The sequence below is a fragment of the Tinamus guttatus genome, unplaced genomic scaffold, assembly GCF_059628265.1.
Source record: "Tinamus guttatus ecotype Peru unplaced genomic scaffold, ASM5962826v1 Tinamus_guttatus_pri_ptg000100l, whole genome shotgun sequence".
In the NCBI taxonomy this organism is placed as follows: domain Eukaryota; kingdom Metazoa; phylum Chordata; class Aves; order Tinamiformes; family Tinamidae; genus Tinamus; species Tinamus guttatus.
The window spans coordinates 257255-275319 of record NW_028288634.1 but is presented as its reverse complement, the minus strand read 5'-3'; the positions used below and the strand labels follow the sequence as shown (position 1 = coordinate 275319).

The 18065-nt window shown below is 47.1% G+C and overlaps 1 protein-coding gene across 1 annotated transcript; it reads right to left on the bottom strand.

Annotated features, from left to right (window-relative positions):
• Window positions 1–2247: 2247 nt before the first annotated feature.
• On the bottom strand, window positions 2248–17603 carry LOC148595426 (uncharacterized). Its single transcript, XM_088520838.1, has 3 exons — window positions 16974–17603; window positions 4721–4875; window positions 2248–2332 (listed from the first exon to the last, which is right to left on the bottom strand). Exons 1-3 carry the CDS (start codon window positions 17601–17603, stop codon window positions 2248–2250), a joined length of 870 nt encoding a protein of 289 aa, XP_088376964.1.
• Window positions 17604–18065: the final 462 nt, after the last annotated feature.

Below are 18065 nucleotides of genomic sequence, written 5' to 3'. Positions count from 1 at the left end.
TCTTTGGGTCCAGATCGGCAGGTATCACCTCGTGAGTAGTTATCCATACTTTGCTTCTTTTATGTGCTTTCACCTGAATAAATGCTCGATGTAGTCACCTCGTTCTGGCGTGATTATTGCCGAATCCTGAGCCCATCCGGAACACAGGGGCACAGGGTGAATTAGTAGGGAAGGAGCTCTACCTCGTGAAAACCTCCCATGGAAAAAAAAAAAAACACAAAACAAACAAATAAACTAGCAAAAAAAATGGGAAATGTATACAGGTCTATTTATACTGACAAACAACCTAAGTTTAGATTTGTCTCCTTTTTTTTTTTTTTTTTTTTTTTTTTGTTATAGTTGGTTATGGACCATAGCGCCACAAACAGAACTCCAGCTAGGTGGTGTAAAAGGATAAGGGATGTGTGTTCCTACTTGGGGTGCCATGATAGGTAAGGGTGTGGGAAACTGTGAGAAACTGTAAGAAACTGTGGGATACTGTGGGAAACTGTGAAAGTTAGGAATGTACTGAATAACAGATTAGCAGATAAAGAAACCTAAAACACAGGCTGGACACGACAGTCTCTGGTTGGTTACCTGCTGGCCGGTAGCAGGATCGGACCCAGATAGCAATAGAGTCAAGGAATTGGCTGGAGGCAGGGGGAGGGAGCGCGTGGACAGTGCATGCTCTCATACTCGGAGAATATATGTTTGGTCTGATGCTCGATAAAATGGCTTCTGGCTTCTGGTTCTAAACCTTAAACCCCTGCTCCTTCAATGCTCCCACAAATGGCGCCCGAACAGGGACCTGATAGGCGATCGGGGATGATCATGCGGTGGAGCAAGCTCAACAGGACGGACAGGGGGGGCAACATCTATGCGGCCGCAACTGATAAACGGTAACGAAGCTCTGAACCACTAGGGAGTGCGAGCCTTGGAAGCTCTGGCACTCGGCAGTGTGAGCCTCGGAAGCTCTGGCACTGGGAAGTGGGAGCCTAGCTGTCAAGGACGATGGGGGCATCCATGACAAAGGAGCAGGAAAAGTTGCTGAAGGCTGTGCAGCATGTTTTAGATAGGTCTGGGAGAGGTCAGGATATCCAAACCAGGGATTTGATTCGTCTTTTAAAATGGGAATAATTGTAATGCTTTAAGTGAGGCAACAATATGCAATCCCAGGGCTTGGGATGAGTTTGGTGCAGTTTTGTGGGACTGGGCTACCCGAGGGGACTTAACGGCATCATCAATGTTGCGCTCGTGGCGCATTGTATGTGAGGCATTGTGAGAATATGTGGGTACATCAGAAACAGGGATAGAAGCGACCACCCCCCACCCCATCCAAGCAGTTCGAAACATCCACCTTTGCGCCCGGAGGACTGCTATCCACCAATGTATACTTATCCGCCCCCCCCCAGGCTCAGGTTTTCACACGCAGCCCCCCCCACCCACGCACAGAGGATTGGAGGAGGCTGTGGTGTCACCACCGGTGGAGCCGGGTGGGGGTCATACAAAGGGAAGAACTGAGAATCTGTGGGCAATAGTTAGGCGTGAGGCATTGCGGGACGGTGATATTGATGTGGGGAAGGCAGCGGAGCGAGGAATCGGCGCATATCCTGTGATTTTCGGTAATACAAATGGGCCCCAACACACCCCACTTCCTTACACAATTATTAAGGAAATGCGAAAGGCTGTGACAGATTATGGATTAAAGGCACCCTTTACCCAAGCGCTAATTCCAGGAACCGCGGAAGACAACTGGCTGGTTGCTCATGATTTTAAAATGCTGTTTCGAATGATACTAACGCCAGTACAACAGGCAGTTGTGCTCCAAGAGGCGCACGAGTTGGCTAACCTAAAATCTTTGGATAATTTACATTCTCAAAATCCGACATTGCAAGGGGTTAATGTCGACATGTTAATAGGAGAGGGATTATACCAACAACCCCAAGTACAGGTGCACTGTCCGGCTGAGGCAATTATACAATCACGAGAACTTTTCCTCCAGACGCTGGAAAGTGTCCCAGATGAAAGAGAAGGGAAGGCTTTAGAGCCCTTCTCAAAAGTTACGCAGGAAAAAGGGGAAACTTATGTGAAATTTTTAGATCGACTCAAGGCTTCTGTGGACAGACAGATGACCGAGGACAGCCTTGGACAGCTGATATTTGAACAACTGGTGGAGAGAAATGCTAATAGAGTTTGCCGAGATATAATCCGTGGGGTTCGGCAGAGAATTGGAGGGGCTCCGACCATCACTGATATGGTTAAAGCCTGTCAGGAGATGGAGGATACCGTTGCAGATGCTTGCCGGTTCTTATGCGTCTCTTGCCGCGACTCGGTCGGCGGGTTCTGGGGCTTGCTATGCGTGCGGGCAGATGGGTCACTTTAAGCAAGACTGTCCGCGGCGCCGTAAACTGCCTGCGGCATCGGGACCCTGCCCTTGCTGTGAAAAGGGAAGGCATTACGCACATCAATGTGGGGAGGTGCTCGCGTGAGGACACAAATAATGCACGCCACGGACGTGGATCCCGAGATAGCAGTTCCCATGAATTTCAACTGGGAACGGCCTCCGAGGCAGGGCGAACAGTAAAGTGGACCACCACTGATCCCCAAAAGGTTCCTTTGCGGGTCATACAGCGAAAGGAGGGACCAGTTCTAGTATAGGGATCAGAAGGGTTGGGCGTTTGGGTAACACCTCTGTTAATCCCCTCACCCGAAAAGCACGGAATATATGCTCAAGTTTCGGCACTTTGTCCACCACAAAAGGTGCGTGCCAGGGATCCGATAGCCCAGGTCTATTGGCTGACCCAGATACAAGCAGAACAACAACCAATGTGGTCTGCCCAGCTGACAGCTGGGGCGGCCAAGTGCACAATTGCGGGTTTAATAGACAGCGGAGCCAATGTAATGATTATTGTGCAGAAAGATTGGCCGCAAACATGGTCGACCCAAGCCACGCCCCTGGAAGTCACGGGAGTGGGAGGCGCAGTAGCTCCACACGCCAGCTCCCATTCGATTTTGATTGAAGGTCCTGAGGGGCCGGTAGCAACTCTACGCCCCTATATCCTGCCTGTTCCTGTAACCCTCTGGGGCCGGGATGTTCTCGGCCAATGGGGAGCGACACTGCATTTTCCCTAGGGGCCACTGACACGCAGCTGACTCCCGCCCTCACGTGGCTCACCGACAAGCCAGTGTGGGTGGATCAGTGGCCCCTCCCTGCGGAGAAGCTGCACCACCTTCGAGAACTTGTCGCAGACCAACTACGTCAAGGGCACCTTTGGCCATCCACCAGCCCATGGAACACGCCTGTGTTTGTCATTAAAAAGAAAAGCGGGAAATGGCGATTACTACAAGATCTACATAAAATTAATGAAGCCATGGAAGATATGGGAGCCCTACAGCCAGGGTTGCCATCCCCAACCACGATTCCAGCGGATTGGCGAATAAAAATAATTGATCTGAAAGACTGTTTTTATACGATCCCATTGAATCCTGACGACTCTGACAAATTTGCTTTTTCTGTACCAGGAGTAAATGCAGCAGAATCACACCAACAGTATCAGTGGAAAGTGCTGCCGCAGGGCATGAAGAATAGTCCCACCCTGTGTCAATGGTTCGTAGCAAAGGTATTGAGCCCTGTGCGGATACAGCACAAGGCTGCGATTATTTATCACTACATGAATGACATTCTAATCGCTTGCAGCACAGCTACGGAGCTAGAGACTGTTACGAACACACTGATAGAGGAAGTGACTCAAGCGGGCCTAGTGGTTGCTCCTGAAAAGGTGCAAGACGCAGCACCATGGCAATATCTGGGGTGGACGATTACCAATCGAGAAGTCCGGCCTCAGAAATTGCACATATTTCAAAAGATCAGAAACCTCAATGACTTGCAGAAGGTGCTTGGGCCATCAATTGGGTCCGCCCCACCATTGGAGTAACGACCAAACAACTCAGTCCATTATTTGAACTGTTAAAAGGAAACCCAGATCCAGCTTCCCGACAAGAATTAATGACAGAAGCGGAGAAGAGTTTGCGAATAGTCGAAGAGGCGCTGCAACATCGACAGGCTCATAGAGTCTGCCCAGAGTTAGGTGTGGACTTAATGATCCTGCAGGGACCTAGAAAACCCGTTGGCTTGATTGGACAGCAAGAAAAACAATTGACAAAACCTGTAAGACTACTGGAATGGGTGTTCCTGCCACACTCTGCACCAAGAACCATCGTCACCCATACAGAAATGCTAGCTCAAGTAATTGGAAAAGGCTGTTTGAGAATCATTCAGCTTACGGGTGCAGAGCCAAGGCAGATTCTTATTCCATCTACGCTGGAGATATTAAACTGGCTGATACAGCACACTCAGGAATTCCAAGCTGCCCTGGCTGACTATCTAGGCAAGCTCGATGTCCACTTGCCTCGTCACCAGTTTTTTGCCTTGATCAATGTCACGGACTTCATAGAAAAAATGTTGTTCAGTCCAATCCCAATAGCAGATGCCCTGACCGTGTTCACAGATGGGTCTGGATCCACTGGAAAGGCAGTCGCAGTCTGGAAAACGACAGATGGAGATTGGAAAGTACACATGGAAGTAGTGGAAGGATCTCCACAGGTAGTAGAATTAGCTGCAATAACGTGGGCCTTCGAGAACTTCAAAGAAGAACTGAATGTATTATCTGACTCGGCCTACGTAGCAGGGGTGGTAGCTCGAATAGATCGAGCCCGCCTGAAGGAGGTCACGAATCCTCACCTCTTCTCCCTCTTGCGACGATTACAGAGGGCGCTCGAGGAGTGAGTGAAATCATATTTCATCACCCATATCCGATCGCACACGACACTGTCTGGTCCTATGGCAGAAGGAAATCGCATAGCTGATCGATTGACGGCTGCTGCAGTCCTGCCCGACTTAATGAAACAAGCAGAACTGTCACACCAATTCTTCCACCAGAACGATCGCGCATTGAAGCGCATGTTCGGACTAACTATGAATCAGGTGTGGGACATCATATGAGCCTGCCCGGACTGCCAAATGCAGCAGATCCCGTCTGTGGTGGGGACAAACTCACGAGGGTGGCAATCGGGCCAGCTGTGGCAGATGGACGTAACACACATACCAGAGTTTGGGAGGTTAAAGTATGTCCATGTGTCTGTGGATACTTTTTCGGGTGCGATAGTTGCTACTGCCCACTGTGAGGAAGGCGTGAAAGATGTAAAGAGACATTTGTTGAGCGCTTTTGCGATGCTTGAGGTGTCAACTCAGATAAAAACCAATAATGGGCCAGCGTACAATTCTCGCACATTAGCAATGTTTTTCCAGACATGGGGGGTCCAGCACATAACGGGAATTCCACAGTCCCCCACAGGCTAAGCCATAGTAGGACGTGCTCATGGCTCTCTGAAAAAAATGCTAGAAAAAAACAAAAAAAGGGGGAGTGAAGGGTACACCCCCCAGGACCGTTTAAATAAGGCAATGTATGTATTTTTGCACATTATTTTCTAGCATAGCATCATCCATTTCCATTTTCTGACTTATCCCACTTCATCCAGGCACACTCACCTGCTTTTTATAGAGATGTCTAATGAAATGAATGGCTGCATTTTAGACATCAATGAAAGGGAAAACTGAAAAGTCAGGACAGGCAAAACAATTAAATGTCCACATCTCATGAGTCTGAAAAACGATGCAAGAAGTCTTATAAAAAATGTTCTTTAAGGTCTTTGGGATTTCAAATACAATTAGTCAGTTTATGTTTCAGCTGAAGCTTGAGAACAAATTAAACTTTGCTCTTTTTATTTTATATTAAGTATTTCATCTCTTGGGCAATAAGATCTCTGTGCATTTGATAATTCTGCTTCAAAATACATCTGCTTTGGTAGAATAGTTTCTATCCAATTCTTGAACCTGTGCACACACTTTGTAACGAAGTTACAAAGAATTGTAACAAAGAATTTGTAACAAAGTTACAAATAATTATTGTTAAGAATTATTATATATTTTTGAAATCAAGATAAAATAAAACTGAAATATTTATCTTGTCAATTGCAAACATCTATCTATGCAAACATAACTATCATTGTTCTTCCATACAATGGAAAGTGATGCAACTCAAATTGAATTAAAGGAGCTGTTATCAGTTCAGGCTCTAGCGTCTGTGATATGAAATATATATATATATTCTTTCATTTTCTAAATACTAAAAGAAATGTACTTGAAGAAATCTCTCTTGCCTGTCAGGTTTATTTAAAGTAAGTATTTATTTAATTCTTATCTCTATTACCTATATAAATGAGCAAAAGCATATATAAAATATCTAAGGATGAAATATGATAGTGAGAAGTGTCAGAGAGACACGTGTCAGATTTTCATTTATTTCAATGTTTTACTGCATTTTATTAACAAAATTTCTCTTGAGGTCTAACCATTTTTGTTGCTAGCTTTCTCATAGAGAAAGAAATGATGCTTTACAGGAAACAATGCATTTCATCTTTTTAATGTTGATCTTCCATTTCCACAAGCCTAAGTCAACATTCCCAAATCCCAACGATTAGACAAAGAAACTCCCTTCTGAAAACTCTTTTCTGAAGGCTTATCATGTTGTATTGGAGATGGAAATTTCTGTGATCTGTAGAGTCATAAAAATCTCCTGTGAGAAGAAGAGGCCAGACCTTGAGAAAGAAGATGTTTGCCTGCCTAGGCTGAGCAATAAGGAGCACGGATCCAGCTGCTCAGCCCGGTTCACAGGCAGCCCCCTCCAAAAACCTGTTGAAGCCGGCCGCTCAGCTGGGCTTGTAGCCAACTTAACCGCAGACGTCCTCCAAACTAGCTTTGGAGGCCAAACACCCGGAAATGAGGAAGAGGAGGAGGAAGGCAGGACCCTCGAATTGAGGGCTGGGACCCCCAACTGGCATGCGTGCCTGCGCACCCAGGGGGGAGAGTTGCACAACTAGAGGAAGAGTTCGTCCGCCCCCCTGGGCTGCCTCCTGGGTCATACTGACCCTACATGCCAGGATGCACCGGGCATAGAGAGGACAGTGCGGAGAGAGCAGCGGTAGGAGAAGAAACTCCTAACTCTGAGGCCTACGCTGTCTCTGCGGGAGCCGGTCAGCAACTCTCTCTCTCTGATCTGCCAGCTTGAGAGGATGTTCAGGTCCAGTATCCCACCAGCAGGTATCACCTCATGAGTAGTTATCCATACTTTGCTTCTTTTATGTGCTTTCACCTGAATAAATGCTCGATGTAGTCACCTCGTTCTGCATGATTATTGCCAAATCCCAAGCCCATCTGGAACACGTCACAAGCAAGAGTTTTATTTTGAAAGGATGCTAAAATCATCTGATGAAGAATCTTGTTACTAAATAAGGATAGCTGATGTGCATAAGCACATCGTGTGAAGTACGAGCAATGACTCGATTTGTACAAAGTATATTATTGATGTGTATTAGAAAGAGGGTGAGGAAACTGCATTTGAGCAAGGTCATTATGAATAACAATGTAATTTGGGAGCTCGGTATTTAAGACCAGGTTAGAGTTCTTACTTAACTGGGTCTGTGAAACTGGTCAAACTGAAGGGAATTGCCAGCTTTGTGGATAAAATTATGAATAACCCAGATGAGATGTACATAAAGCCCTGCAAATCTCCATACTATCCGTATTATTGCAGCCCTCTCTTTTTATTACAGAAATGCATTTTTAAATTAAGAACAGCTGCTATAACACTTCACCAGTGGCAATACATCTTCCTAGAAAATGTTCCCCCTCCACGGCCCACCTCACCTCCACCTGTGACCACATCCAACAGGTACGAGGCCCTGGAACTTGGGGATCAGATAGAGGAGACCTTGAACCAAGGCCCGTCTAGGGGGCTCTCTCCAGAGAGGCAGTCTGGTCCATGCTGCAAGGCTGCTCCCCCTAAAGAGAAAAGGAGCACCCGGAAGAAGCGGCGGGTGATCGTCGTGGGTGACTCCATGCTACAGGGCACGGAGGCACCGATATGTAGACCGGACCCCTCATCCAGAGAGGTCTGCTGCTTGCCAGGGGCCAAAATAAAGGATGTTACAGAAAGGCTCCCAAGGCTTGTTCAGGAGTCTGACTACTATCCTCTAGTATTGTTTCATGTGGGCGCTAATGATGCCATGGGGAAAATGAGGTATATCAAGCAACACTTCAGAGCCCTAGGGATGGCCATCAAAGGTACGGGTGCCCAGGTAGTGTTCTCCTCTATTCTGCCAACGAGGGGAAGGGATTCAAGGAGGAGAAGGTGGATATGGCAGCTTAACAACTGGCTGCGCCGCTGGGCTTGTCAACAGGGTTTTGGCTTCTATGACCATGGGACTCTGTTTGATTACCACCAGCTAGTGGGGAATGATGGGACCCATCTGAGCAAGAGGGGCACACGTCTCTTCACCAAAAGGCTGGCCAAGCTGGTTAGGAGGGCTTTAAACTAGGCAAGAAGGGGGAAGGGGAGTGTCACACAGACACAGCAAGCAGTACCGCACAGCCTAGGTCAGATGGCGTCCAGTGGGAGTATGCTAGTGGGGAAGTGAGGATAGGAAATGATCACGGAGGGTCCTCTTTCACCCCTCCTGGGAAACCTGTGGCCTCTGTTGCTTCCCTGAAATGCCTGTACACCAATGTGCGAAGTATGGGGAATAAGCAGGATGAACTGGAGATGTGTGTGCGGTCCCAGCGTCATGATCTTATTGGTATTACAGAGACGTGGTGGGATAGCTCGCACGACTGGAGCGCTGCCATGGAAGGCTATGTGCTCTTTAGGAAGGACAGGCTGGGAAGGCGAGGTGGTGGAGTTGCTCCTTATGTGAGAGAGCAACTGGAATGCATAGAGCTCAACCTGGGAGTGGAGGATGAGCGAGTTGAGAGCTTGTGGGTAAGGATTAGAGGGCAGGCTAATGTGGGAGACACTTTGGTGGGTGTCTGCTACAGGCCACCTGACCAGGACGAGGAGGTTGATGAGGCCTTCTATAGGCAGCTGGATATTGCCTCCTGGTCACAGGCCCTGGTTCTCATGGGGGACTTCAACTACCCCGACATCAACTGGAAGGACAACACAGCCAGGCACAAACAGTCCTGGAGGTTCCTGCAGAGCGTCGATAATGATAACTTTTTGATGCAGGTTGTGGAGGAGCCAACGAGGAGAGGTGGGCTACTGGACCTCGTGCTATCAAATAGGGAGGGACTTGTAGGAGATGTGAAGGTGGGGGGTAGGCTCAGCTGCAGTGACCATGAGTTGGTGGAGTTCAGGATTCAACGAGGAGGAGGCAGGGCTGTAAGTAGCCTTGCAACGATGGACTTCAGGAGGGCCAACTTTGGCATCTTCAGAGACCTCCTCGGTAGAATCCCATGGGCTAGTGCTCTAGAAGGAAGGGGGGCCCAAGAGAGCTGGTTAGTTTTCAAGCGGCACTTCCTCCATGCCCAGCAGCAGTGCATCCCTGTGTGTAGGAAGGCAGGCAGAGGGGGCAGGAGACCTGTGTGGATGAGCAGGGAGCTTGTGGCAATGCTCAAGCAGAAGGCAGCGGTATACAGAATGTGGAAAAAAGGCCAGGTCCCCTGGGAGAAATACAGGAATGTAGTCAGGGAATGCAGAGATGCGGCAAGGAAAGCTAAGGCACGGCTGGAACGCAATCTGGCAAGGGATGTTAAAAATAACAAAGAAAAATTTCTTCAAATACATTAACAGCAAAAGGAAGATCAGGGAAAATGTGGGTCCGCTGGCGAACGGGATGGGCACCCTGGTTACAAATAACACAGAAAAAGCAGAGTTGCTGAATGCCTTCTTTGCTTCGGTGTTTACCAAGGGCAGCCCTCTAGAGCCCCAGGCCCTAGGGACAAGAGAAGAACCTGGTGGAGAGGAAGACCTGCCCTGGGTAGAGGAAGATTGGGTCAGAGAGCACCTAAGGAAACTCGATACCCACAAATCCATGGGCCCTGATGGGATGCACCCCAGAGTGCTGCGGGAGCTGGCAGAGGTCATAGCTAAGCCGCTCTCCATCATCTTTGAAAGATCCTGGAGAACGGGGGAGGTGCCTGTGTTGAAAATGTTGCAGTTGAAAGCCGTAGTGGTAGTGGTGGTGGTGGGGGGGAAGGAGATACCAAAAAAAAAAAAAAAGTATCGGATTCACAAACAGTCTGTGGACTGTAGGTCCGATCACCTTCCTAGGAGCGAATCGAGTTCCCAAATAGTGTGATCCACTATAAGCTCGACCCTGGCAGTATCGGATTCACGAACAGTCGTGGACCGTAGGTCCGATCGCCTTCCTAGGAGCGAATCGAGTTCCCAAATAGTGTGATCCACTATAAGCTCGACCCTGGCAGTATCGGATTCACGAACAGTCCGTGGACCGTAGGTCCGATCGCCTTCCTAGGAGCGAATCGAGTTCCCAAATAGTGTGATCCACTATAAGCTCGACCCTGGCAGTATCGGATTCACGAACAGTCCGTGGACCGTAGGTCCGATCGCCTTCCTAGGAGCGAATCGAGTTCCCAAATAGTGTGATCAACTATAAGCTCGACTCTGGCAGTATCGGATTCACGAACAGTCTGTCAACTGTAGGTCCGATCGCCTCCCCCCAAACAAGTAGTCGAGTTCACAAACAGTATGATTTATTCAAATGCAACATTTACAAAGCAGGTTTCGGATGTCAGTACAGGAAATTCTCTACTAGAGCGTGGGGTTTTTAGCTAGCTCTGATGTACAAATGTGCAATCATCACTCACCCCAGAAGATGGGAGAGGGCTCTCAGTCTCGAGTCTCCTCAGGCAGCGTCCCAGCGCGAGGGGAGGGAAGGGGGATCAGCCTGTCGACTGACCCAGGAGTTACGATGGTTTCTTCCCTCTCACTTCTTAGTCTCTTCAGGCAGCGTCCCAGCGCGAGGGGAGGGAAGGGGGATCAGCCTGTCGACTGACCCAGGAGTTACGATGGTTTCTTCCCCCCCGCTTCTTAGTCTCCTCAGGCAGCGTCCCGACCTGAGGGGAGGGAAGGGGGCTCAGCCTGTTGACTGACCCAAGAGTTACGATGGTTTCTTCCCCTCAGACTTTTCATCCTTAGTTCACCTTTTATACTTTTCTTTACATTCAGGTGGAGCTTGAGTGACTAGAGTCATACTTAATATTGTTATTGATTGGTGAAAAAGTTTCTCGCTTTCATTTAAAGGTACAGTCCACCGAAAATCTAGAGCGCATGCTCAGTGAGGGGTGGTCGTACCTCGGAGGCGGGTAACTTTTGGGATGGAGGTACGGTTTTCACATTATAATGAGCAAAGTTCAAGCAAAGTTCATCATTTGCCACCTTTGCTGGCTCAGCACCGGACTTGTTATCGTATATCTCTCATTAGACAGCCACTGTGCGGCTTATCAGCAGCCCAGCACAGGGAGTGCAACAGAGTTTGGCCGCGGAGCCTTCACCCCGCTCCATCCTCCGTTACTCCCTTTTGCAGCTGCGAGGAGGGCAGATTGCGTTGCCCAGGGAACCGTGGAGGAGCCGAGTCCGTGCATACCAACCATCCTGGAAGTGGCAACTGTGTAGCACCCCAAGCAGGCCTCTGTAATGCCAGAGCTGTATTAGGCCCTAGTTTTCCTCTCAGTTCCTGCTTTCAAACAATTCTTCCACAAACACTCCTTCCACACTATCCACCCCGTGACTATAGTCACTCAAGCTTCACATGAAGTTGTTTAGGTGTTAATATTACATGCCCTAAACTTGATGCAGTTAAGCGAGTGATTGCACATTGGTACATTAGACGTGGGAAGTTACAGGAAAGGCAGGGAGTCTAGTTCTACAGGAATATATATATATACAGAAAATATTGCAGTTACAATAGTAAGTAATGCTTATAACAAACTTTGTATCCACCCCGTGACTCCAGTTACCATTGTATATTGAAATTTAGTCTCAAATTAGAGTCTTAGTACTTGGGACATCAATAGGGTCATCCACCTGTAAAGGGGTATAAGTGGTGAACTGAATCATCTTTATGTTAATAGCTTTCATTATAGTAGATTTTACACAGGATATTGCTATGCTTAGGATAATTATCATCACAATGAACATCACCACATATTCTATCAAACTTTGGATCCAACGAGTGACACCAAAGCCAAACCAACTAAACACCTTTGCCAGCCAGGTAGTGTTCATTGATTCCCGGAGTTCATGGGTGTCTTTCGCCACCTGTCGTATCTTCTCTAATTGGATATCAAGGTCCTGTGTAACATTAGGGATATAAATGCAGCAGTCGGTACTGGAGAGGTTTAGGTAGCCACAAAGTCCATTTTGGCGTAACAGCATCAAGTCCAGTGCCATCCGGTTCTGAAGAGTCATTTTTGATGTGGCTTGTAGTTGTTGATTGAGCAACTGTATACTAGTATCGGTGGCATTAGCTAATTTTTCTACTTGATAGGCTAGCTTACTTAACCATAATCGCGTTTGCACAGTAGCACGACCAAATCCAAAAAAAATCCTTCCATTCCCCAGGCTATGCGGGTGGCTGCTCCTGGGTCCTGCCACGCTTCTACATGTCCTGACAGTTCTATTTTTGCCCGTTTTGCTTGAGCCATCCAGTGGGCCCGGAGGGGAGTTCTCCTCCACATGGGGCACAATGTTGGAAGGCCCAAGGTACACTGGAGTTCAGGTAATCCAGCCCATAAGGTGGTATACATATTGCCATCACTGCAGGCCCAGATCAAACCAGCTGGAGCGTCACCAGAAGCTATACGGCAATCATTACGAGGCACAAAGTCTTCACTTACTGATTTATATTTTATGCTGTGATTATGGCACAGACAGCCTATTTTTAGGGAAATGTAAACTGGCCAATAGTGTCTGACCCAATCGTGTTGTTCCCAATTGGAGCAATTTATCACATTTTGGCAATACCACAATGCTGGCTGGTTTGATACTGAGCCAAAAGAAAATCCTGGGCCAAATGGTACTACAGATTTGGGTAGAGGCAAGCAAGCGGTAATACTAGATTCATTGAGAGCAGTTGCAAACCCCTTTATTAAAGTTTAGGGCTAAGTTATCCGTCAGGGGCGGATAAGGTTTGTGCGTTGTCACTATGAGTATCTCCTTGATTCCAGTGCACTAAACATACCAAGCCAAAGCATATCTTCCCAACGCAAGTTGGAAATATCATATTTGCTAATCCTAACTACAGCTCTATAACCCTATTACAAATATCTGATTAACAACACTATGCATGAAACTAACAATCCTGATGGATACTCAAGATAGGAGAGTCCTTGGTTCCAGGTACAATTGTCCAGCATTCCGGGTTTTTCACATCCTGGAAAACAAAAGGAAGAATGCTCGGTCTCTGCCTTGACCGGCACAAATTGGATTGTTATTGATTTTGCAAGCATGAACAAGCAATTATATTTGGTCAGAAGTCGGGAATGATCCACCGACTGCTTATGCGGTGTGTCTTCCCACTAGCATCAGTGGCTTCCCAGGCACATAGTCCTCGAGGTTTAGCCAAAATTAAAGGAACAACCCCAATAGAGGGCAATTTTGCCATCACGGGCTGTCCCACCTGCATTTGAATAGGTGTATGCTTTTGTGACTCTGAGGGCTCTGATAAGGTGGGAGCAGGTGGTCCTGTGGGACAGAAAGCTTGTATTTTGGGGCTTCCATAAGTTCCCCATCTGTTATTTACTGTGTAGACTGCTTGGGATAGCTGCAGATCCCAGTTAGGCTGTGACACTTTTGCATGTTTCTTAATCATGCCATTGACTCTTTCCACTATACCATTAGCTTGGGGATAATAGGGAGTGTGAAACACCCATTTTATTCCTTCTTGTTTTGCCCAATCTTGCACTACAGTAGCAGTGAAGTGACTACCATTATCACTTTGTAGACACTCTGGTGCTGGGAGGCTACTAAACCAGTCCTGCAGGATTTTCACAGTATTCTCACCAGTGGCTGCACTTACTGCCGTGGCCATGGTTAGTCTGGATACTACTTCCACGCCTACCAGGATGTATTTTCGACCACGAGCAGGTCGTAATGGTCCTACATAATCAATTTGCCAGGTGCTCCATAAGACTTTGTTTCTTTGAATGTGCTGAGGGGGAGCTTGATTAGGATGATTCATTTTCAGTCGGAGTTGGCATTGAGGGCAAGCTGATATTATTTCACTAACTAATGCTACTGACACAGGCCATCCCCGTGCCACACATTCGTGATATAGGTCATTTTTCCCCGAATGTCCCCTTTTTACATGCAACCATTCGATTAGCCTTTGCCACTCATCTCCTTCAGCAGCTACTATTTGCACTTGCGCTAACCTATCGACTTCCTCATTCCACTTTGTTGCTGGTACACTAGTTTTTGCATGTGCCTTTACCCATCCTATTTCTAAAGGTCGGTGTCTGCTTACTTCCAAAAGTCTCTGCCAGTCACTTGTCCTCCACACCGGTACACGATTTACCTCCCAATTATTTGCTTCCCATTGACATATCCATTCTGTTGCTCCCTTAAATGTGGCATAGGAATCGGTATAAATTACCTCAGCTCCATTTTCCACAGCCAATAGCAGGGCTCGGAGTTCCCCGACTTGGGCGCTACCGTCACCCTCCTCAGTTACTGACTGTCCTGAGCTTATTTCCAGGGCTGCTGCCTTATAATTCCACCCCGTGCTTGTTCTTCGGGCAGAGGCATCAGTAAACCACACTCCATCCTTTTTAGAGGATACAGTGAATTCTGGAGCTACCTTAATAGGTGAAGGCTTATAAGGAAGACATAATGTTGTAATGTCTGAGCTTACTGGCTGTTGTAATTTGGAGGTCTTAGTTGGTCCTTCTTTTAGTGCTAACAAGTGGCTTATTCCTTCTAGATAAGCATACCATTTGCGGATCGTTCCCTTCTGTGCGACACCTTCAGGAGGGGGGGCGCCTTTAAGGATAGGGCTTAACAATGGAAAAGGCCCCTGAACGATGATATCCTGTGAGGTTCGTAGTTTTTCTGCCTCTTTCACTGCACGAACTAAGGAGAGAAGTCCCTTTTCCCACTCAGAATAACGCTGCTCAGTCTCTTTAAAGGAGGTAGACGAGAAAAGCAGGGGTCGTGAAGGACCTGAAGCTCCTTTTTGAAAGATGCCGCAATAGGAGGCATGTTCAGAGAAACCCCATTCAGCCCGAAAAGGGTCCACTGGATTTAGGGGGCCTAACCTTTGATTGATAACTAATTCATCCTTTAGGGTTTTAATAGCTTCTGCATGGATCGGAGCCCAATCCCACGGTTTGTTCTTTCTCAGCAAATCATAGAGAGGACGGGCAATTACAGAGAACCCAGGAACATGTTTCCTCCAATATCCTAGTGTTCCCATTAGTTGTTGTAGTTCCTTCTTGTTTTGGGGTATGCGTCCCTTTTCAATCTCTGTTAATGTATCGTTGGGCACAGCTACAGCTCCTGATACCCACAAAGCCCCCAGGAATTTAACTTCTTGTGCTGGACCTTGACATTTGGATGGTGGTACCTCCATGTCATGGTCTGTTAATAGTTGCCAAATAGTTTGAGCAGTTTCTCGTACACATTCTTTGTTGTTTCCACCTATTAGTATATCATCTATATATTGATAAATGCATATTTCAGGGGGTTTCTTTACTGTGGCTAGAAGCTTTGCGAGCGCATTATGTGCAATAGTGGGTGAGTGTTTATATCCCTGTGGCAATCGATTAAAGGTGTATTGTACACCATCCCATGTAAATGCAAACTGTGGCTTGTCTTTATCATCTAAGGGTACCATAAAGAACATATCTTTGATATCTAGGGCGGCCATCCAGGTGTGTGCAGCTGATCGTATAGCCGTGACAATCTCAGCTATGCTAGGGACTGCCGCTGTTAGTGGGCCGGTGTTATGATTAAGTTTTCGGTAATCAATTGTCATTCTCCACCTGCCATCCGGCTTCTTGACAGGCCACACCGGGGAGTTATATGGAGAATGGGTTCGGCCAATTATGCCTCGCTTTTCTAAGTCCACAATTACTTCAGTTATTCCCTTCTTTGCAGCTGCAGGCAAAGGGTACTGGGGAACATTGGTCACATGAGATGGGGGCAGGGCATGTGTTACTTCCAGCACTCCTACCGTTATGCTTTCCTGCTCCTTTCCTCCAAAATTCCAAACACTACCATTAGGCAGATACCATCGCTTTCCTCTAAGCACATCATATCCTAGAATGTTCCCAGGGTGTGAACTTAGTACCACATCCACAGCTGTCATCCTCTTTTCCCCAGGCAACCATAATTGTGTCCTAGCAAGTGGGCATTTTTCTTTAGCACCTGTTACTCCACTAATTACAATATATTTTTGAGAGGGTTTAATTCCTAATGATTCTGCTTGCAACTTGTTCAGAACACTAATCCGTGCTCCAGTATCAATCAAAAATTCTAGACTAAGTTTTTTTGGACCAACAGGAATTGATATATAGGGTTCTTTGTTTTTGGACCATTGAAAAATATGTATCATGCGGGTTGGGCGGCCCGAATCCCAATCCGCATTGCTTAGTTTTTTGATCTCCTAAACTCTTCACTTAGAGGAGCAAAGGGATTGTTTGTTCTGTCAGAGGCGGGGGCAGAGGGGGAGTTCTTGTCTTGTCTGCTTGGAGGAGGAGATTCAGTTGCTCTGCGTTCCAGGATTTCAACCAATTTTCTGATGCAGCTAGTGGATTGCCCCTGCAGCATAGCGCGGGGCACTCCTAAAGCTAATGCTTGTCGCCATAAATCGTTACGCAGAGGGCTGTTAATTTGATTTACTGATGCCGGCAGACCCTGAAAGGGTTCCAGTTCATGTTTTGGGTATGGTCGACCCTCCAATTTTCTCGTGTGAAATACCTTCCTACCTCTCCCTGATTGTTCTGATAGAGGCTCAAGGTCTGACCATGCCATCTCTCGTCCATAACTCACCATGTCATGTAACAGCTCTGCCCAAGTAGGAACGTGTGCTGGGGGGGCGTGAAGGTTCTGATCATTATGCTGTTGGGCCCGAATGACCCTTTCCTTTAAATTTTGCATATATATCTTTGCTGTGTCAGGCAGACCCTTAATAAGGGGCCTTAGGTGGACTGGGTCTACCGGAGCCATTAACGGAACATCAAAGCGTCCTCGGTCATACATTGCCTGAATACAAGCAGCTTTCTGCATCGCCTCTGATAAGTCAGACAGTCCCCTAACTTTGATTATTAGTGGCTCGCCTCTTTCTCTGGGGTCTATTCCCCCTGCCCAGTAAGCAACTCGAGCAGTAATAGATTGATTATCATCTGGGAACCCCTCATCTAGAAACACTCCTGGTCCCCAGAAGCCTAAAGATTCTTCTCTGTCTAACAATATTCTGTCGCCACCTGAAAGGGAAACTCTCCACAAGTATTCAGTTTCGGTTTCCCCAGGCTTTCTTGAAAATTTAGTCTGCAGTTCTCCTAATTCTGAACCTGAATAAGGAGTAGTCCGAACTGTGGTGCGGGGATTCCGACCTCGGGGACCTTCAGATGTTTCGGTCTTTATCAGCGGCCGAACAGCCACTAATTCTGAGGATTCTTCTTGTATCTCTTTATCTGGCTCTCCCCATATGTCCCCATCCCAGTCCTCAGGCTCAGTGTTAGTAATTAACTTTCTGATTTGCCGCATATTAGGGGGTCGGGGTGCCTGCATCAGCATTGTTTCAATTCGCTGCTCCAGTAACTGGGTACGTCTCTTTTCCTTCTCTAATTCATACTGCAAATGTTGAATTTCTGAATTCTTACCTTGATAATCTAATTTCAATTTCTCAAATATTTTATAGTCCTTCTGCGCCTGAATTAAGCAACCGCCCAGAATAGCACAAATAACACCCTTGCCTTTGCCGTCCTTAAACTTAGCATGGCATTCCTCCATTCTTTGCAAAACCTTTTCAGGATCTGACCAATTATCTCTGGCCCAATCTTCCCCACCTTCTGAGGGACCACATTTCTGTCTCCGTAGGAATTCCTTTATCGACATCCTGCCGACTACGCCAATTTTGTGTTGAAAATGTTGCAGTTGAAAGCCGTAGTGGTAGTGGTGGTGGTGGGGGGGAAGGAGATACCAAAAAAAAAAAAAAAGTATCGGATT

Bases quoted from the DNA above. Each gene is read 5' to 3' on its own strand.
- LOC148595426 (XM_088520838.1), bottom strand. From the start codon at position 17,603: ATGCGGCAAATCAGAAAGTTAATTACTAACACTGAGCCTGAGGACTGG. The intron at 4,876-16,973 runs GTCATTCGGGCC...TGTTTCATTAAG, and splicing joins TGCAAAATTTAAAGGAAAGG to TCGGGCAGGACTGCAGCAGC. The intron at 2,333-4,720 runs GTGAGGATTCGT...CCGCACGCATAG, and splicing joins CGTCGCAAGAGGGAGAAGAG to CAAGCCCCAGAACCCGCCGA.